The sequence below is a fragment of the Rhinolophus sinicus genome, chromosome 8 (genome assembly GCF_057876585.1).
Source record: "Rhinolophus sinicus isolate RSI-liver-muscle chromosome 8, RSI-T2T, whole genome shotgun sequence".
Taxonomy (NCBI): Eukaryota; Metazoa; Chordata; class Mammalia; order Chiroptera; family Rhinolophidae; genus Rhinolophus; species Rhinolophus sinicus.
The window spans coordinates 8,113,428-8,135,387 of NC_142508.1; the positions used below are offsets into that span (position 1 = coordinate 8,113,428).

General features: G+C 45.7%; 2 protein-coding genes across 2 annotated transcripts in view; one reads left to right on the top strand and one right to left on the bottom strand.

Moving 5' to 3' along the window:
- Window positions 1-757: 757 nt before the first annotated feature.
- Window positions 758-8,757, top strand: LOC109457170 (putative DBH-like monooxygenase protein 2). The gene is made up of 13 exons (XM_019749851.3): window positions 758-1,244; window positions 2,142-2,288; window positions 2,767-2,928; window positions 3,158-3,241; window positions 4,017-4,184; window positions 4,329-4,431; window positions 4,567-4,733; window positions 5,070-5,161; window positions 5,436-5,532; window positions 5,690-5,749; window positions 6,851-6,981; window positions 7,719-7,833; window positions 8,142-8,757. Exons 1-13 carry the CDS (start codon window positions 870-872, stop codon window positions 8,382-8,384), a joined length of 1,944 nt encoding a protein of 647 aa, XP_019605410.3. The 5' UTR covers window positions 758-869; the 3' UTR covers window positions 8,385-8,757.
- A 2,417-nt stretch (window positions 8,758-11,174) lies between these two features.
- Window positions 11,175-21,960, bottom strand: part of MGAM2 (maltase-glucoamylase 2 (putative)) — a 68,749-nt gene continuing 57,963 nt past the window's right edge. The window contains exons 46-51 of the mRNA XM_088800404.1: window positions 21,335-21,384; window positions 19,684-19,857; window positions 17,477-17,675; window positions 15,077-15,937; window positions 14,837-14,905; window positions 11,175-14,737 (exon numbers count right to left, since the gene is read on the bottom strand). Coding sequence (XP_088656530.1) covers window positions 12,870-14,737; window positions 14,837-14,905; window positions 15,077-15,937; window positions 17,477-17,675; window positions 19,684-19,857; window positions 21,335-21,384 — 3,221 coding nt within the window. The 3' untranslated portion in view covers window positions 11,175-12,869. The remainder of the gene's footprint in view (window positions 14,738-14,836; window positions 14,906-15,076; window positions 15,938-17,476; window positions 17,676-19,683; window positions 19,858-21,334; window positions 21,385-21,960) is intronic.

Consider the following 21,960-nt stretch of genomic DNA (forward strand, 5'->3'; position numbering starts at 1 on the left):
GATACCAAGGATTGTGGGGACCTGGGCCCAAGCCTCCAGTGGCCGTCCCTAAAACTAACTTCTCTGAAAGGCCATTCGTGGGAGGAAGGATGAAACACAAAGCCTCCCAAAGGCAAGTGCACGTTTATTCCCCATTCTCTCCCTCTTCTTCCCCTCACCTGCTCTTTCTCCTTGCTCCTCCCCAGGAAGGTGCAGAAACTCAATGCTACCCAGACTTGCCCATCTGGAAGCTGATTATGGCTCCTTCACCTCTACCTGTCCTTTCCGGGATTAGTCACACAGACTCCTCCAGGAGATGGAAATCATGGCCTTCCCCTAAGCCCCTCCCCACAGCTTCTCTGCTTCTTGCTGGACCAGGAGGCTGAAAGGCAAGTTCACATCTGGTCCTACCACACCCCCTGCTAGTGCCCCAGTCTATATATAGACAAAGTAGAAAATTCCCATAAAAAGTGGGGTGGGGGACACGTGCCAGAGGGCAGGGTGCTCAGTGAGAACACACAAGGATACAGTGATGGGGGGAGGGAGAGGGGAGGGAGGGTGAGAGAGGGAGGGCATGAGGGAAAGGAGATGAGAGGGGAGGGGAAGGGAAAAAAGGGGAGGGGAGGGGAAAGGGAAGGGAGGAGAGGGGGACACTAAACCCCCTTGATTCTGTGGGGTCCCCACTGGCAAGACCTGGCATGGGGTTGGGGTTTAAGAGTCTGATCAATTTACTCCCGCTGATTTCATGCCAGGTCCCCATTCCAGGGCAAGCGCAATCTGCTCTGCACCCTCTCTGGACACCTCCTACCTCCAGGGTTATGTAAGTGGCACCACTCTGAACCCAGGGGATAATCAGATCAGAAGAGTCCCAGTCTGTCCCTCCCCCTGGCATGGTGCCTGGCACAGGGAGAGGCACATATAAGTCCATACTTCTTGAGTGTTCACCTGCAGGAGACATGCTCCAGACCCAGGGAGCCATGGCCTGTGCCGTTTTCCTCGGGCTTCTCCTACTGATGGCCCTGGCGGCCCCCTCCCAAGGCAAGCGCCTCGGCCCCACAGCTCGCCTGCGTTATTCCAGGTTCCTAGATCCTTCCAATGTCATTTTCCTGCGCTGGGACTTTGACCTTGAGGCTGAGGTCATCACTTTTGAGCTGCAGGTCCGGACAGCTGGCTGGGTGGGCTTAGGGATCACAAATCGCTACACCAGCGTGGGCAGTGACCTGGTTGTTGGAGGCGTCTTGCCGGACGGCAATGTCTATTTCTCGGTAAGTCTGAGGGCAACTCTCTTCCAAGGATGAGGGTCTCTGGCTGGGGTTCAGGATGGCTGTGAGGCTAGGAAGGATCCACATTTTCCCAAACATCCAGGCACACGCCCAGAACACCTGCTGGCTGCTGACCTCTCCCGCAGAAATGGTCCATGGGAGAGTTTCAGTTGTGGTCTTTCAGACTGTACGTCCCTAAGGTGCTAAGGGATGTAGCCACTAACTGAGGGCGGGAGACTCCCGCACCGCGTACTTGCCAAAAGCTCACTAAATGCAGGTCACAGCTGTTTGAAATACAGTCTCCATCCTCAATTTCCTTGCCGCTCAGTCAGGTAGACCCCAACATAAAACAGCCTAATAACAAAGGTAGCGAACACATTAATAATAGCTTACAATTGTTATGTACTTTTGATTACCTGGGTATTGTTCCACATTCTTTGCGTGTTAAACCTCACAGCATCACTGTGAGGGGGATGATTACTGCCCTCCTGTAGAGATGAAAACGCAGCTCACCCATCTCCCGAGCTCATCCATCTGCACTGCATTTAAATAGGGAAGCGTCAATGTGAAGAGCCACCCGACAGGATGGATAGCATAGAGTTCAGAGACTAAGCGAGTTTCCAAGGGTTAGGGATACAGGAATATTAGGGTTTACGGAGAGGAGATTTGAAACGGGAGAACTAAAGCAGGGTCAAGTGGTGCAACTCCATCAGACACTGTCCGTCCCTCTGCCCCGAGCATCCACCCTTGACGCGACTGTCCTAGGAGCCAACTGTGTAATAAAGAGACCTGGGTGCTGCTGACCTAGTACCTGGGGGAGCTAAAGGGACACGGGTTGCTCCTAAGTCATGACCACGTGGGGCTCCTGGGACTTACGCCTGGACCTTCACTGGACCCCAGGATCAGCACCTGGTGGATGAAGACACCCTGGAGGAGGATGGCAGTCAGGATGCTGAGCTCCTGGAGCTCACGGAAGACGCTGTCTACACCACCATGCGCTTCTCCAGGCCCTTCCGCTCCTGCGACCCTCACGACCAAGATATCACGGTAAATTGGGGAGGGGAGAAAAAGCATTCGACCACAAGCAGCTTTTCCTCCTGGGGAGGGGGAGTCACCCCCATGCTGGAGTGACCGTGCATCTCAGGCAGCCAGTCACAGTTCCCAGGATTTCTGGGGAGCCTCCTAGGTGCTCCCCAGCACAGCCCCAATGGGGCCCTTCTTGAAATCCACAAGCCCTCTCCAGGGTGGCTTCCCACTGACTCAGTACCCACCCCACCCTCCCCAGTGCTCCCCTCCCGTGGACACTGGCATAGAGAGGGTATACGCGAGGGGTGGGACTGCCTCAACATTTCCAGCAAGTTGGCCTCTGAGGCAGAACTGGAACTCAACCAATTCTGCCCCCAGTCTGCAGTTCTATCCATTCCACTGTGTAGACGTGGGCAGGGGGTTGGGTGGGTCCCTGGGTGTGGGTGTGTGCAAAGGGCTGCCCACGGCAGTGGCACCTCAGCGCCCATGACACCCCCAGAGTGACACCATGAGCGTACAGGCTGCCTACGGCCTGGATGACACACCGAGACTGGATCGGGAGCGGACATTTGTCAAGTCCATCTTCCTGCTACAAGTAATCCACCCAGATGACCTCGATGTCCCTGAGGACACTGTCATCCATGACTTGGAGATCACGGATGTAAGTCCCCTCCATCCCATCCTTCCCCATCTTCCCACTCAATCCAGACCCTCCTCTTGCCCCTGATATTCAGTACACTCCTTGGACCGAGGCTTCTCTGACTTCCCTCAATCCCTTGAGAATGGCCAACGTGGCCTTCATATGAGCGCCGTCCCCCGCCTGTCCCTCCCCTCGCTTCTCTGGGAGTCTCACTCCCGCCCCAGCTCGGCCTCTGTGTGTCCTTCTCCAGTTCCTCATTCCAGAGGATGACACCACGTACGCCTGCACCTTCCTCCCTCTCCCCATCGTTAGCAAGAAGCATCACATCTACAAGGTAAGGTGCGCGTGGAGGTGGTTCCTTGTGAAGGCGCTGGAGCAGCACAGCGGGCATGGTGGGCTCTGAGGAAATGGTGCCAATCAGACCACTGGTGGGAGGGAAGAAGCAGGGCCAACGCGGGGGCCAAGCCAGGTTTGGGGGGTGGTTTCATGATTTCCTGAGCCCAGAACTATCGCTCCCAGCCCTGTTTTATTCGAGCCCCACAAGAAGGGTCATGCATTGATAAGTTTTTGCAGAGAACACAGTAGAAGGCCCACCTTGGCCCCAGAATTGCGCTCTTAGCTCAGGAGGAGGTTCAGGCTGGGACAGACGTGGCCACGGACTGTCAGGTCGGGAAAGTCTGGCTGGAGGGAACTGACTCGGTCAGCTGACGGCACATTTGAGTGATTTCAATTGTGGTGTCATAAATAAAATGGTGACCTTACAATACGTGGCACATGCGTGGAAGCCATGTTTTTCTTTAGAGAGCATCCAGTAAGGAGTGGTTACATGCTCAGATGTCATGGACGGATGAGGTTATTAAGGGAAAGGCAGAAACCTCGGGATTTAGTGTGTGTTCTGAGGGGAGGGGTTTAAATGGGGGGGGCTGAGAGAGGAGTCAGACAGAGTCGATGGGGGGGATGATAGGTTGGGGAAGAAAAATGGAGAAAATTGAAAAGAAGGAGAGACAGAGAGAAGTGGGGAATGGGAGTGGTTTTCTTTGGGGAACGGGATGGGGGATCCGGACCTGACAGAGCTCTGAGTCGTGCCCCGCCCTCCTTCCCCCTCGCAGTTTGAGCCCAAGGTGGTCACCCGCAACGAGACCATGGTGCATCACATCATCCTGTACGCCTGTGGCAACGCCAGTGTCCTCCCCACGGGCATCAGTGACTGCTACGGGGCTGACCCCGCCTTCTCCCTCTGCTCGCAGATCATCGTGGGCTGGGCTGTCGGGGGCACAGTGAGTCCCGTGATGAGGCAAATGGGTGTCTGAGGTGGCACATGTTGTCGGGAACTAGGATGGCTGGCCTGCTGGGGGGCCGGGATGAGTCTCTGTCCCTAGTTCCCAGCTCTTCTTGCTGCCAAATCCCCCTCCATCCACTAGAGTTACCAGTTTCCAGATGACGTGGGCATCTCTATTGGGACGCCCCTGGACCCCCAGTGGATCCGTCTGGAGATTCATTACAGCAATTTTCACAACCTTCCCGGTAAGCACCTAGGGCGCTGATGTCCTGGGAAGGTGCTGCGGGACGCATGCTGAGCGCTTTTGCTCACATCCTGCCCCAGCCTTCCTGGGCCTCTTTCCCACCTTGCCGGCCTGCTCACCCACCTTTCTGCACCAGGTCTGTACGACTCCTCAGGGATCCGCGTGTACTACACTGCACGGCTACGCAAATACGACATGGGGGTCCTGCAGCTGGGCTTCTTCACGTTCCCCATCCACTTCATCCCCCCGGGCGCTGAGTCATTCAGGTCCTATGGGTTGTGTAAGACGGACAAGTTTGAAGAGGTGAAGCTGGGGGACACGCCGTGCCTGAGGGTCCCGGTTCCCCATCGCAGAGCTGGTCTGATCCACAAGCACACACAGCCTGAGCCCCAGGCTTGGACAATGACCGCAGCTTGGGGTTCAGAGAAATCACTACCCTGGATCATGCAACAGAGAGAAGGAGTCAGGGCGTTGGGGCCGAGGGGAGTGGGGCAGGAAGACGGGCCAGGAGGGTTCGGCAAGAACTAAAGGGGTCTGCGTTAGTCGTAAGGAGAAGGGTCAAATATTAAGGGAGGAAAACCAAAGAGCGGGGCAAGATGAGAGTCTTACCAAACTTCATGCACTTCATTCCTGTCACAGATGAATGGGACCCCGGTGCCTGACCTACAGGTATATGGCTACCTGCTCCACACCCACCTGGCTGGGCGGGCTCTGCAGGCTGTGCAGTACAGGTAAGGGAAGGAGCCATGGCTTTGAAGCTTTCCCTTGTGCACGTGGGAAGAAAGGTTAGAAGTAGTTATGTATTCTGCAGCATGAGGTTATACTTGGTTGGGAGTAAGAAGGAGCTGGAACATCCATAGAGTAGAGACGATGGGAGGAAGACGATGGAAGGAGGAGCTTTACTGTTTTATGGACAATCTGTACCCACAAAAGGACCCCACACAGCCTCCCCACTTCATCCTCATCCTCTTCTTAGTCCCGTCCCCTCCCTGTCTCTCCCTCTAGAAATGGAACACAACTCCGAACAATTTGCAAAGATGATTCCTACGATTTCAATCTGCAGGAAACTCGAGATTTACCCCATCGAGTGGCGATCAAGCCGGTGGGAGCCTGGGGGGAGGCATGGCTGGAGGGGGGAGGCATGGCTGGAGTCGGGGGCCTGGCAGGCTCAGGGTTCATTCGTATTAGCCAGGAGACTTCTAAGACTGGGCCAGGCCCTCCGTGTCTTACTCTCAGCCTTCGTGTTTCACTCTGAATAGGGAGATGAGCTGCTGATAGAGTGTCACTACCAGACACTAGACCGCGACTCCTTGACTTTTGTAAGTACCTCTCTCCTCACCATGGTCACCATGGCAATACCCTCAGAATAGAGCCCCATCCCTGGCATTGACTCCGATTATTCTAGCTGAAGCATCCTCCTTTTTCCAATGGTGTTGCCCGTTCACATGGGCTTTCCATGTTCTCACACCCCAGTGATAATAAGATGAATACAGGATTCCCTACTTTCTCTGTCAATGGCCTGCTAAGACCATGAAAAGATAGCATGTTATTGCGACTAAGAGCATGGACTCTGGGCCTCACTGCTTGGGTTTCCATGCCAACACAATCATCGCTAGCTTTCTAGCCTTCGACAAGTTATCCAACCTCTTTGTCTCAGTTTCCTAATTCATAAGACATTCAATGATACTATCTATAGCATGAGATTGTTGTGAGAGTTGATTAATACGTGTACAACCCTACATCAGTGCCTGACTTGTATAATAGATGCTATAAGGTAGCTATTGTGGCTGTGGTCACAAAGAACGCCACCCATTTTGTGTGTCTGGCTCTGTGTTTGCAGGATTCAAAATGGGTTGCTTGCTATTGAGAAAGAAAATACAACCACGCAAATGATTAAGACACAAGGTAGAAAGTGGCATATACCATAAAAGATGAATGGGGATCTTGCACGAGAGAAATTCACAGGGGAAAGCCATAAGGTCCTATTGCAGTGGAGAGAATACGTGACATATTTGAGTGGGTCCTGCTTTAGACACGTAGAGATGGGGAATTCTGGAGAAGCTCAAGAGGGAGTGGCTTTATTTTAGGAAACTCAGTATCTTGTTGCATCTTCTCAAACCAGGACAGTAGCAGTGGAAATGTAGAGGACAGGGCAGCTATGTGGGATTATTTTCTTTACAAATAATATCCAGAGTTGACCACTGATTGGAAACAGAGGAGGAGAAGGAAGAGGTGTGGTAACGAGTGGTGAGTAACAATCAGTGAGCTGGCTGTAGGATACAGGAAAAGGAGAAGAGCATCAATGACCACCTACACCGTTTCTGCCCCCGCTGTCCCCCTCTCTGCAAGCCTTTGTATCGTTGTCTCCCCATCTCTCTCTCTCTCTCTCTCTTCTTCTTCTTCTTCTTCTTCTTCTCCAGGGGGGTCCCAGCACCATGAATGAGATGTGCCTCATCTTCCTCTTCTACTATCCTCGAAACAACATCTCCAGCTGCATGGGGTACCCGGACATCATCTACGTGGCCCGTGAGCTGGGAGAGGAGGCATCAGAGTGAGTCATCCTTGGACAATAAGACCCTCAAGTGTGACCTCTACAAGTTAGGTCACTTATGGATAAACTCTTTGTCTGTCTTTTTCTCCTGCACTACCTGACCCAGTCAAAGACTGTGTTTTCTTTCAAGTAGTGACCCTTAATTATGTGGGGGTAAGGGTCCCTCTGAGACTCTGATGATAGCTCTGAAACTCCTTTCCAAGAGAAATGCACATCTGTGCGACACATCCATTCCACATACAATTTCAGGGCACTTACAGGTGAAGTCACTCTCTCAACATCTTGGGACTTCATGGCCCCCCAAGTTAAAAACCACTTCTTAAAGAGTCCGAAGATTCTCTTTCTCACTTTAAAAATTTTCATCTTTGGGTTCTTATGGTATTTCTCCTCCTGCCAAACTCATGATGGTCTCACTGCATTGTAAGACTTTCCTTATTGGTTTATGGCAACATAGAACTGATGCTAGTAAAAGTGAGGGTATTTTATACATGTTTTTTTTTTTTGTTTTTTTTTTTGTTTTGTTTTGTTTTTTTTCCTATTTGTCTTTTTTTTTAATTATTAAATTTATTGGGGTGACAATTGTTAGTAAAATTACATAGATTTCAGGGGTACAATTCTGTATTACATCATCTATAAATCCCATTGTGTGTTCACCACCCAGAGTCAGTTCACATGTTTTGTCAAAGGTTTCAGGTGACCCTAAACTACTGTCTGTTGTCCCTCCCCACCCACGGCAGTGCCATGGAGGGCGTGATGGCCATGAACAATGTCGAGTGGACCCCGGAGAGCATTAAGAAGGCAGAGAAAGCCTGCAAGGAGGCCCAGCAGATGGTGATAATAAAGACCATTGATGTGAGTGTCCCAGGAGACACCAGCCTCGCGGTGTTGGGATGGACGGCTATGAGACGGTGTTGGGTAGAGGCAGGAACAGAGAAGAATGAGGGAGGTGAATGACAGTCGGAGGAACACTGGGGCAGGGAAGGGGCAGCTGGGGAAGCAGAGAGTTGGGCTGATGCAGCTCTGGGTTGGGGGGGCGGTGATTGGGGTCTCCCATTAGCCTGTGAGGCTGCAAGGACTGGGGATCACCAACTAGGGTCTGAGGAACAGAAACAAGGTAGAGAGGCTTCTACCATTCTCCCACTGTTTTCCTTCTCCTGCAGGAGACAGTGGAAAACACGACAGGCTGGATTCCGGAAATCATCCCTTCTCCTCGGGGGCCCTGCTTGGAGTCCTCCGGAGGCAAAGTGGAACCCCAAGACAAAACCCCTGCAGGCTCCAGGGCTGCACCAGCGGCCCTCTCGGGCTCTGGCACGGCTACCTTGAGGTGCCTCTCCCTGGCTGCCCTCTTGTTCGGGCAGGGGGCCCTCTCTTGGCTCCTTGCCACCCTGCAGGCTAGAGTTTGAAACTGTCTCCTCATGTCACATCCCAAGGCCCCTCCCTTCATCATCAAACACAGAAACTCCCCTCTGTTTTGGCTCCCCAAAAGGCCCCCATTCGTGCCCCTTCCCATGACCCAGGCCCTGACGCTGCAGGTCTGGGCATTGCACGTACTCTATACAGGCTTTTCTAAGACCATCTATTCCATTCATGCCTTAAAGCTTTAGAAGCATTGGTGGGACCCACGTATTATCTGACAAAATCTGGATCCAAAATGAGGGATCGTCTACAAATAGCTGGCTTGCCATCTTCAAAATGTCAAAATCATGAAAGAAAAAGAGGGACTGAAGAATAGTTCCAGAGCAGACTAAAAGAACAAACAAAAGTCTAATTAAACAATGAAACGCAACATGCAATGCGTGCTCGTGGGTCCAATTCTTGTTTGTTTCTGTTGTCCTTTCTGTAAAGCACACAGTTGGGGTGACTGGTGAAATCTGGTGTCTGTGCATGAGATGGCGGGATTGTACGAACCTTAATTTCCTTCTTTGGCCGGTTATATTGTGGTTATGTAAGCATGGCGTCTTATATTTTAGGAAATAGACACTAAAGCATTTTGTGATCTTGACGTCTACAAACTCTTAAATTACGTGTGTGAGAGAGGGAAAGAAATAGAGCGATAGAGAAAGTGAATATGGTGAATACGTTATAGTTTATGGATCGTATTTGGAAAATCTGGGTGATGAGTATACTGGAATTCTTTGTCGTATCCTTGCAACTTTCCCCCAAGCTTATTTCAAAACAAACATGTTAATTTGAAAACCATAGCGCAGGATCTGTACAGAGACAGTATGAAAAATGGAAGGAATATTTTAAATAAAAAAGACATCTAAAAAGTAACCTGTGCAGCATTATCTACGATAGCCAAGATATGCAAGTAACCTAGGTGTTCATTTATAGATGACGGATAAAGAAGATGTGATATATATATATATATTACGTATTATATATATTATACACACACACGCACACACACATACATTCAGAGGGTGCCAAAAAAAGTGTATACACATTTTAAGAAAGGAAAAAACTGTATTAAAATGATAATACAATGAATGACACTAGCATTCATTTGATTAACACCATCTTTTGAGCGAACATCATACTACACATTGCTACCGTAATTCAACTTCAAAAAGTAACACGTAGATAACCTCTCTTAAAATATGCACATTTTTTGGCACCCCTGGTATATATAATGGAATATTATGCACCAATCAAAAGGAAGGAAATATTGCCATTTGCGACAACATGGGTAGATCTAGAGGGCATTACACTAAGTGAAATAAGTCAGGCAGAGAAAGACAAATACCATAGTATTTCACTTACATGTGGAATCTAAAAACAAAACAAAGCAAAACAAACAAGACAAAAACCAACCTTTTCCCCAGAAGCATCGTTTGAGACACACTAGTGACATTCTAAAGAACAGCTTTCCTTGACAAAATTCAGGGTGAAGAAAAGAGACTCAGAGCAGCCTTATTACAAAGCACCAGCACTAAGGAAAATGTGCTCTGCTATCAGGAAACCCAAGGGGAAGAAGAAGGAAGAAGTTCAAATAGACATAAGAACACTCAGGGAATTACGTAATAATAATAGTAATAATAAACCTTTATTATTGCACAGACTAAAAGTGCATTTCCACGTACATTGCAGTTCCGATGTTTACTCCATGTTATGGATGAGGAAACTGAGGCAAGGCAAGGACAGGAATGACCATCCGAACCTGTAGCTCCTGCGCCAACCTGGTAGCAGGCGGTGCTCTGACAACTGGTCCCATGGAGTCACCTGTATGTATGAGGGTCTGATGGCAGCACAGGAACCAGCTGAGCTTAGGACGCAGAAACAGCACCGTGATATTTGCTTCAACCTCTTCTGTCTCCAGGTTTTCTGCCTGGTTCCAGGACCGTATCTTGTGCTTAGACTTTTGAGTTTCAATTCTGAAACTTCCTCAAATGTCTGAAGTTAAGTCCAGATTTTCTTTCTTTTTTTCTGTTGTGTTGTTGTTGCTGTTTTTCAGGAGTATGCAATCCCATACTTAAATTACCTTTGATTTATATACACAAAGGATTGAATTTCAGTAACTACAGAACTATGGTTGCTTGAACGCATCCTCAGTTTTCCAAACACCAAGTGTTTCACGTGAAACCTTTGGTCAACTAGTCTGCTCTTGTGAGGGGCTGGCAGAAGCATTCCATGTGCCTCGGACCCAGAGCACTTCGTACCATATCAGGGTTTGTGGTGTCAGCAAGGCAAGTATCCTGAAACTCTCTCAGTAAAGACAAGTGAGGGAGTCTATGATCAAGTCCATTGTACAGTTTAGAATTAGGAGTTTTGTTGGAAGGTCAAGAGGTACTATGGTGCAAGGTATACTTTGGTATAAGGTCTATCAACTTTGTTCAGAGGATTGCTACTTGTGGGCAGATTCCAAACGGCAAACACAGCTAACTGATGATCTGTTTCCCTCACGTAGAACGTCATCAAGCCCTCCAGTAACAGTACAGCGTGGAAGTAGGTCAGAAGGCTGTGCAAGTGTGTTCACAGTGGGGGGCAGACATTCCTGTGTAGTCAGAACCATAAGCCACAGATGCTGGAGCTGCTACATGCTGGGAAAGTTCACAGTATATATACCTGGGGGAAGTGATCCCCAAACCTTTTGGTTTCAGGACCCCTTTACATTCAAGTTTAGTGAAGACCCCATGGGTTTAGGTAGGTTATGCCTACTCATATTTAGTGCGTGAGAAATTAAAGTGGAGTCATTTATAAACTAGTTTGTAAAACATTTATTTTTTCATTCATTAAAAATAACAATATATCAACTACATGTTAACAAAAATAATATATTTTTATGAAAAGCTATTATTTTCCAAAGCAAAAGAATTAGTGAAAAGATAGACATTATTTTATATTTTGTAAATCTGCTTAATGTGTGGCTTTAATAGAAGATAGATTCTTGTCTTTGTCTTTGTGTTCATCTGTTGTGACACCACACAGCATAGAGACTCTAGAAAATGCTACTGCATCGTAAGGAGAGAATGAGCGTGAAAAGGGCAACTAACAACATAGTATTATGAAAACAGATTTGACCCTGTGGAGCCCAGAAAGAGTTTGGGGCCCTCCCATGGGTTCCCAAACTCCATGTTGAGAATACTGTCCTAGAGTTGAGCCTTCCCGAGCACTCAGCTGCCTATATTTGGTTATGATCGTAAGTCTATGCATGGGGGTCTGGGGGATCTAAGAAAGTCAGATTAAAGATAAATGGTGCATTTGGATGTGAAAGATCAAGAACATGCAGAAAGTCCTAACACACTGAAGAAGAGACTGGGCAGTAAAATATTAAAGGAAAAGCTGGCAGATAAGAGGAAAAGCAAATAAGGTTATGAACTCTGATTTCAGGGAAAAGACTGTCCCCTACACTACAGCTTTACATACTCATCTCCGTCTGGGTGATTTCTGGTCTGTAGGAGAAACAAACCTTGTAAGTGAATTCGGCCATTAGTGCTAACAGCAAGGGCCTATGACTGTCTCACAAGTAAGATTAATTGTAATTTCCTGCAAGTACTTTTAATGTCTATAAATAGATGTACTGATCAAATCTGTAGAAAGAGTATCAGTAGTACCTATGGCAGTAATGTTGCAAAGTTTGGTTGCAAAGTAAAGGTTGCAAAGTTTGGAAAGTTGTGTTTTTAACATCTACTATCATATTTGTATTTTCTATGATAGTGAAAGAAACCTGTAATGTTCCTAACTTAATTATTTCAATCCCTGGAGTCAAACTGTATAGGAGATCTACAATGGTAGCATTTTTCACATCTATAACTATAGCTAGGATCTCTTTAGAAGCAAGCAATAATACTTTCAATATGTATAATAGCAAGTTACTGTATTGGTAGTCATAGCATTTGGAAAAGTCCATAGGAAAATAAAGTGTGATTCTTAGCATTAGCAATGAGATAATGTACTGTAATATTAATAACGATTGCTACAGCAGGTATAGGAGTGCTGGGTACCACTAGTACTCTCAGTTAATGTTATTATGTTCTGTGACTCAAGAACAGGTTGGGTTATTTCAGTGACTACATCTAAAGCAATAGTATTCACAGACCCTAATGTGGTATTATTATCGGAGATACCAAATCATCTGTGAAGTCTGTAGCTAGGATGTATAAAATATCTAAAGCTTAATGATGGGGCTTAAGAGTTATAATTAAAAAAATAGTAGTATAGCTTTTGGTTCCAAAAGAAGTATTCACAAACTCAGTAATAGATGCATGTCTAGATGCATCTTCAATGTCCACAGGGCTTGGAGTAGCCATATCTGCAAAAGCTAGGACTAATATAATATTTGTGAAAACTTATGTAGCATAGGATTGTGTACCTGTTAATTGATTTTCTGTATCTGTAATGTTGTTTTAAAGGGACGTCTGTAGTAATTATCCTGCCTCGAGTAGTAATCAGGGAGCAGTACTTGTGGTATTTGCAATAGAAGTAGACGCAGTAGCAGAAGCATCTATTGTTCTGTCAGGAGTGGTAGTACTTAAAGCATGCATGGTAATACTTGTAGTATCTGTGGTAGCATTAGTTGCAATCATAGGTAAATAATTGGCTGTAGAATTTGTTACCATATGGTGAGTAGCGGTCGCTAGAAGAGCAGACGTTAATGTGTTTGATTCTGTGGTGGTATTTGGAAGAGAAGTATGTGTCGTTCCACCTGGAACACGGCTGGTGCCATCCACATCAGTAATATTTACAACATGCCCTCTAGTCCTTGTAGTATTGGGGGTGGGATTCGCTGTGGTACTAGGAATGTAAGTGTTTGTAAGGACTGTGTCAGAAGTAGTCAAGGACTTTGTAGTTTTTGTGCTGAAAATACTTGTAGTGATATTGGTGGTAGGATATGCAGTTGTGGCATTCCTAGTTACTTCAGGAGTAGGTTCAATTTCTGTAGTTTTTATATGTGAGGGAGTGGTAAAGTCTTCAGTACTGGAAATTATTGTGTCTGGAGTAGTAGAAACAGTATTCACAACAGGAATAGTTGTAACGTTAACATCAACAGTTGTTGGACTGTGTCTAGTGGGAGTACTTATGTTAGTAACACCAGTTACCATATTAGTAATATTTGCATTCGTGGTGCTTTCAGTGCTCATGGATGTGGTATTTAAAGCATGAGTAGGGATATCTGGAGGATACATAGTGGTAATGATTCCAGTAGGTGCCGCTGGAGATACATTATCTGTGGTGGTGGCACCAGGAGTCCCTATAGGACGTAGAGTTGAAATGACCTGAGTAGTCATTTGCATAGAAGTTGCATTTGTAATCGTAGAAACTGTAGTGATGCCTGTAGTTGTTTTTGTGTTTCCTGCAGTGGTAATATTTAAAACATTTGTAGTAACTGGATCCATGCTAGTGGATGCAGTGCCTGCCAAAGTAGTGTTGATGGTGCCTGGGTTAGGAAAATTAGTGGAGATTAATGTTGTGTGGTTTAGGGCCTGTGTCGCAGCAGTAGCAGAGCGGGTGGTAGTCAGCTGTGTGGTGCCTGTGGCAGTAGTGGGAAACGGCACAGGGCCTTGGGTAGTAGAGACTGGTGTGCCTGTACCGCTTGTTACAGCAAACGTAGTATATGTGGAGTTAAAGGGATCAGTTGTGCTGCCGGTAGTGAGGCTGTTTGCAAGAGAAGGAGTTGTACCTGGAACAGTATTAGCAGTGCGACTAGTCTCACCTTCTGCTGGGAAAAGAGTGGTGGTGATAAGAACAGCAGTAGCAGTGCTAGTGTCAGTCACAGTTGTTGGCACAAGAGAGGTTGTGATAGGAAGAGTAGCATAAGTGCTACCAGAAGTAGAATTTGTATGGGAAGGAGTCGTAATATTAGGAACAGTAGTAGTCGGTGTAACTCCTATAGCACTTGTTGGGAATGGAGTGGTTGTGAATGGAAAGGCAGGACTAGTGCTAACATTAGTGGTACCTGTAGGGAAAGGGGTAGTGGTCTCAGAAACAGTGGTACTAACTGTAACTCCTGTAGCACTTGTTGGGAATGGAGTGGTTGTGAATGGAAAGGCAGTACTAGTGCTAACATTAGTGGTACTTGTAGGGAAAGGGGTACTGGTCTCAGAAACAGTCGTACTAACTGTAACTCCTGTAGCACTTGTTGAGAATGGAGTGGTTGTGAATGGAAAGGCAGTACTAGTGCTAACATTAGTGGTACTTGTAGGGAAAGGGGTAGTGGTCTCAGAAACAGTCGTACTAAGTGTAACTCCTGTAGCGCTTGTTGAGAATGGAGTGGTTGTAAATGGAAAGGCAGTACTAGTGCTAACATTAGTGGTACCTGTAGGGAAAGGGGTAGTGGTCTCAGAAACAGTCGTACTAACTGTAACTCCTGTAGCACTTGTTGGGAATGGAGTGGTTGTGAATGGAAAGGCAGTACTAGTGCTAACATTAGTGGTACCTGTAGGGAAAGGGGTAGTGGTCTCAGAAACAGTCGTACTAAGTGTAACTCCTGTAGCGCTTGTTGGGAATGGAGTGGTTGTGAATGGAAAGGCAGTACTAGTGCTAACATTAGTGGTACCTGTAGGGAAAGGGGTAGTGGTCTCAGAAACAGTCGTACTAACTGTAACTCCTATAGCACTTGTCGGGAATGGAGTGGTTGTGAATGGAAAGGCAGTACTAGTGCTAACATTAGTGGTACCTGTAGGGAAAGGGGTAGTGGTCTCAGAAACAGTCGTACTAAGTGTAACTCCTGTAGCGCTTGTTGAGAATGGAGTGGTTGTGAATGGAAAGGCAGTACTAGTGCTAACATTAGTGGTACTTGTAGGGAAAGGGGTAGTGGTCTCAGAAACAGTCGTACTAACTGTAACTCCTGTAGCACTTGTTGAGAATGGAGTGGTTGTGAATGGAAAGGCAGTACTAGTGCTAACATTAGTGGTACTTGTAGGGAAAGGGGTAGTGGTCTCAGAAACAGTCGTACTAAGTGTAACTCCTGTAGCGCTTGTTGAGAATGGAGTGGTTGTGAATGGAAAGGCAGTACTAGTGCTAACATTAGTGGTACTTGTAGGGAAAGGGGTAGTGGTCTCAGAAACAGTCGTACTAAGTGTAACTCCTGTAGCGCTTGTTGAGAATGGAGTGGTTGTGAATGGAAAGGCAGTACTAGTGCTAACATTAGTGGTACTTGTAAGGAAAGGGGTAGTGGTCTCAGAAACAGTCGTACTAAGTGTAACTCCTGTAGCGCTTGTTGAGAATGGAGTGGTTGTGAATGGAAAGGCAGTACTAGTGCTAACATTAGTGGTACTTGTAGGGAAAGGGGTAGTGGTCTCAGAAACAGTCGTACTAAGTGTAACTCCTGTAGCGCTTGTTGAGAATGGAGTGGTTGTGAATGGAAAGGCAGTACTAGTGCTAACATTAGTGGTACTTGTAGGGAAAGGGGTAGTGGTCTCAGAAACAGTCGTACTAACTGTAACTCCTGTAGCGCTTGTTGAGAATGGAGTGGTTGTGAATGGAAAGGCAGTACTAGTGCTAACATTAGTGGTACCTGTAGGGAAAGGGGTAGTGGTCTCAGAAACAGTCGTACTAACTGTAATTCCTGTAGCACTTGTTGAGAATGGAGTGGTTGTGAATGGAAAGGCAGTACTAGTGCTAACATTAGTGGTACTTGTAGGGAAAGGGGTAGTGGTCTCAGAAACAGTCGTACTAACTGTAACTCCTGTAGCGCTTGTTGAGAATGGAGTGGTTGTGAATGGAAAGGCAGTACTAGTGCTAACATTAGTGGTACTTGTAGGGAAACGGGTAGTGGTCTCAGAAACAGTCGTACTAACTGTAACTCCTGTAGCGCTTGTTGAGAATGGAGTGGTTGTGAATGGAAAGGCAGTACTAGTGCTAACATTAGTGGTACCTGTAAGGAAAGGGGTAGTGGTCTCAGAAACAGTCGTACTAAGTGTAACTCCTGTAGCGCTTGTTGAGAATGGAGTGGTTGTGAATGGAAAGGCAGTACTAGTGCTAACATTAGTGGTACTTGTAGGGAAAGGGGTAGTGGTCTCAGAAACAGTCGTACTAACTGTAACTCCTGTAGCGCTTGTTGAGAATGGAGTGGTTGTGAATGGAAAGGCAGTACTAGTGCTAACATTAGTGGTACTTGTAGGGAAACGGGTAGTGGTCTCAGAAACAGTCGTACTAACTGTAACTCCTGTAGCGCTTGTTGAGAATGGAGTGGTTGTGAATGGAAAGGCAGTACTAGTGCTAACATTAGTGGTACTTGTAAGGAAAGGGGTAGTGGTCTCAGAAACAGTCGTACTAAGTGTAACTCCTGTAGCGCTTGTTGAGAATGGAGTGGTTGTGAATGGAAAGGCAGTACTAGTGCTAACATTAGTGGTACTTGTAGGGAAAGGGGTAGTGGTCTCAGAAACAGTCGTACTAACTGTAACTCCTGTAGCGCTTGTTGAGAATGGAGTGGTTGTGAATGGAAAGGCAGTACTAGTGCTAACATTAGTGGTACTTGTAGGGAAACGGGTAGTGGTCTCAGAAACAGTCGTACTAAGTGTAACTCCTGTAGCACTTGTTGAGAATGGAGTGGTTGTGAATGGAAAGGCAGTACTAGTGCTAACATTAGTGGTACTTGTAAGGAAAGGGGTAGTGGTCTCAGAAACAGTCGTACTAACTGTAACTCCTGTAGCGCTTGTTGAGAATGGAGTGGTTGTAAATGGAAAGGCAGTACTAGTGCTAACATTAGTGGTACTTGTAGGGAAACGGGTAGTGGTCTCAGAAACAGTCGTACTAAGTGTAACTCCTGTAGCACTTGTTGAGAATGGAGTGGTTGTGAATGGAAAGGCAGTACTAGTGCTAACATTAGTGGTACTTGTAAGGAAAGGGGTAGTGGTCTCAGAAACAGTCGTACTAAGTGTAACTCCTGTAGCGCTTGTTGAGAATGGAGTGGTTGTGAATGGAAAGGCAGTACTAGTGCTAACATTAGTGGTACTTGTAGGGAAAGGGGTAGTGGTCTCAGAAACAGTCGTACTAAGTGTAACTCCTGTAGCGCTTGTTGAGAATGGAGTGGTTGTGAATGGAAAGGCAGTACTAGTGCTGGCAATGGTAGGACTTATAGTAGTAGAACTAGCGGTATTAGTCTCAGAAGTGGTAGTAAATGTAGAAGTTGTAGGAGGCGGTAGCGAACTCGTCATAAGTGTAGTAGAAATTGCAGGACCACCGTAAATCCATGTAACCTCACTTAACTTTTCCAGGCTGATAATCTTGTTAGTCAATTGTATAGTTAGTGTCTGCCAGAAAAGAAGAGATAAAATTGGTATTTTAGAACTTCTTAAACATCACATTTACCTCACATTTAACAAAAAAATGACGCATTTATTCTTTTTCCAGTGAGTAATGGAAGGATACAAACATTCCTTTTCAGGTCACATTGATTCCAGACAGATGCAAAGAGATGTGCTGTGTGCACAATCCCTGTGCTGAAATGATTCTTTTACTTCATTTAGTCAGAACCACACTGCTTGCAAGGATTTGCAGCTTTGATTAAAACTAGTGTTCATAAAAATCTCTTTGCTCTGCACTAGATTTTAACCTTTCTGAGGGCAGGCTGGTTTCATGCTTTCACCATCCCCAATACCTGGTATAATGTCAGGCACATAGTAATGTTATATATATATGTATATATGTAATAATGCAAGTACCTGACTTAATACATATATAGAAATGCAAGTACCTGACCTAAGCTTCGATTGCCAGAGGTGTCTATTGCAAAGAGGCATCCATTTCAAGCCCATTGAGGCTCCTTGTTTTAGAGATCTTAGGTGATTTCAAAAACTTACTATTTGGGTTACTTGTTTGTTTCCTCTTCCTGTGCTTTAAATTCCCACCCTTATATTTTAAATTCACTAATAAGACTGAGCCCTAGACACCACAACCTCGACCCCAATAACAGAACCCCAGGGCCTTGTGTACTGCCTTTCTCTCTCTCCCTCTCTCTCTCTCTCCTCTCTCTCTCCGTCTCTTCTCTCTCTCTCTCTCTCTCCCTCTCTCTCTTTTCTCTTCCCTTTTCCCTTCCCTCTTCCCTCTTCCCTCTTTCCTCTTCCCCCTTCCCCCTCCCCCCCCTCTGCCTCCCCTCCACTCCCTCCCCGATTTCACTGTGTGGCCCCAGGTGTGTTGTGTAATTTCCAGGCCTTATACCTTAGAAACGTGTGTCTTTTTAAAGTTTTCTGATGGTTATTGCAGAAGGGTGTCTTGCAATCATAATTAGAACCACAAGAGCTTGTCAATAACCTTGGTTATTGACAGGCTGAGACCAGCACAAAACAAATAGGCATCTGATATGCTACAAAGTTTCCCAAAGAGAAGGTGTTCAAAGCCTTTCTCTATCAGTCTTAACTGGAAGAAGTATTTACTTGCAAAGGGTGGTTTTGAACGCAATAGTTCAGGGAAAATGTTTTGAAATAGAGAACTTGAAAAGCCTACAGAAAAAGAATTTTCTGAGCGTTCAGAGGGTCATTTTCCAAAATCCAGCTGCTAGCAGGGTATGCTTTTCCCCTTTTAGAAAACAGAAACTATACTTTTCTATTTTCACTTTCCTAAATCACCCCCTATGGGTTACTGGATCCATATTTATGTTGGATCTAATGTCTCAAAGTGGGATACTTTTCCCTCCGGGGTTACTCTTGGTAACTCTACTGGCGATGCATCTTCAGATTAGTTGGCTCTGGCAACTAATGCAGACTCTACTACAGAGTCTAGTAGACTCTCCTGTTTATGTCACTGTGTTGTTAACCAAAACAGTTTCTTTCACATCACAGGTGGGACACATTCATTTTGATGATGACCACAGTTTACTGCCAATTTTCACCAACCTAAATAGATGTGTCTATTTGACCAGGGATATGGGTAATTTCAGGAAGTAGGGGGAAAACTCCAACAACACATTTATGGGATCACTCTTTCCTTTGTCATGTGAGCCTCTGCCACAGATGTAAATAAGAGTTGTTATGCTAGGCGGGGAGACCAACCCTAAGACAAAGCACAATTTCTTTGGGGAAATACGTGGAAAGGATTTCATCAGACCATTGATTGCTAACCCCTGGGCTGCCCTGGCAGGGCCACTGATGTTGTGCATTTTACAATACGATTCAACACTCGCAGCTTTTCAGGAGCATAACTATTGCACATATCTACAGCCTCTCAAATACAAGTAAATATAAGAATGATAGTAGCAGTGGTGATAACTTTGCAGGACAATAAAATTAACTTATGATATAATAACATTCTCCTGAGACATACCTGTTTGTTGGGGTCATTTTCGAAATACACGTCCGTGATTTGCATGTTGTCATAGGTAACGATGACTCGTGTCACATAAGGAGAGAGTAGTCCCCAGATTTTAATATACCCAACTTTCAGTGGATTTGAGTCACTCAAATACTTATTGTGTATGGTCTGGATTTGCAGTGTGGTCTATAAAGGATGTATAAGGAGAAAAAATACATAACATCTGTTGATAAACTACATTCTACGTTAAATTGTTATGAAAGCTCAAATTACAATTGTCCTGGTTTGCTGTTTTATTCTTAATTAAACACATCATGAAGACATACTTTCTGAGTACCTGCTACAATAAATTTGAGGATATCAAGTATTGCTGTGGCTATCATACTGGAAAGGGCAGCTCTGAAATATTCTCTCTATCCCGCGCACCACATTTTAAGAGAAATCTACACTAATTCTACATCAACCAGAATCATCAGATCTGGAAACCAGTGTAAGCACACGATAGAGGAAGCATGAGGTTAGCCCGGAGGCGTATAATTCCAGGAAGGGAAAATAGGAGGGACATATGATAGACATCTTCAAACACTTGAAGCACTGTTATGGATAAAAGATGACTAGATTTGTGTTATACTAATCCTTAGTTCACATCAACAGGAAGAATTATCGAGAAGCAGATTCTAATTAGACTTATATAGGTTCTCCATGGGATCACTAAACGTGCATGGGGGGTGGATTACATCGCTGTCTCCAATTACTCAACCCTCCATCTCTATATCCCCTTCCAAGTCATTTCTCAAGGCCTTCCCTCTCTAGATGGGACATCTTATCCCACCTTTGGGTCTGGGCTTGGCCATGTCACTTTGCCTTGTTAATGGGATATGACGCAAATGGAGATTTTAAAAAGTACGCAGGCATTTCCACTTCTATTTTTTCCCCATTTCCATAGTCATGAAAAAGTCACGCCCAGAGCTGCCCATATAGCCACGTGAGACCACCTAACAGCCAGTTGAGCCCTCAGGTATGTGAGTGAGCACAGACAGGCTCAGACTAAGAGACCCATGACTGATTGCAGACGTCTGTGAGCCAGCCAAGATCAGCCAAGACCAGCCCATATCATCTGAACACCGCAACTGGTGAGGTAAATACGTATTTATTGTTACGTGCCGCTGAAAGTTTGTGGTTGTTTGGTAGGCACTACTGTTATGCAAAAGACAGTTGATCTAGCATTTATCCCTCCAAATTTTACCAGCCAGAAAGATGCTTTCTCATCCCTGGAATGTTATACATTGAAGGACTCATTTTCCCCCCAGCAATGTATAAATTACAAGTTTCACTTTGTAGAATGGTACACTAGATAACTGTCAAAATAAGGGCTGTTTCTTACTTATTTTGATGTCAACAGACCTGAGTTATAAAAGCAGGAAGGTCCTCCTATTAAGATGTGGGATATTATACAGAGGGTGCCAAAAAAATGTATACACATTTTAAGAAAGGAAAAACTTTATTAAAATTGTAATACTCACTATATACTGTTCACAAAAGATGAATACAAATCATGTATATACATTTTTTTGGCACCCCCGGTATTTATGCAGTTAACTGATAATGTTTCATCCGTAGCTAGCTGAAAGAGGATTTATAAATTTCAGTGAAAATGTCTTACCTGAGCTGCTGTAAATTTTGCCAAGAAGTAGTTGCCATTTTCATAGGTATCTGCAAGCAAGGAAAAAGAATATGTAGCCACTCGTTACTTCAACTGCACCATGTAATCTTAATAGAGTCAGAAAACGTCCCAAGGGGATCACAGTTACTGACCAGGATGACACGACTTTTCTGCGCAGCATGAAAGGTAGTAGCTGAGGGAATAATTCACCCCAGTTTAATGTGGAGACGTGCACGTGGAAGAGGGTGTTTAGAGGTGAGGGTCAGGAGGTGACAAAAACCAGAGAACCTGGGTGAATCGAGGTCTTCTTCTACCATAGGCGAAGAAGTGTGAAGCCTACCAGTTGGTTTTTTCTGTGCCAACCCAGAGAGCGCATAGCCCTGAGAGTTCCCATGGCTGTGATGAGAAAGGCTCAAAGCAAAGGAGAGTGGACAGGATCAGGTTCTCCAGTCAGATCGATGTGGATTCAAATCTCCACTCCTGTACTTAGTAGTTGTACAAACTCAGGCAAGTGACTTAACATTTTATCATCTGTCAAACGGAGAGAGTAACAGTACCTCGCTCACGGTGATAGCTCCATATTTCTGTCATACTCGTATGTTAAGTGCAAAGAAATGGGATTCATA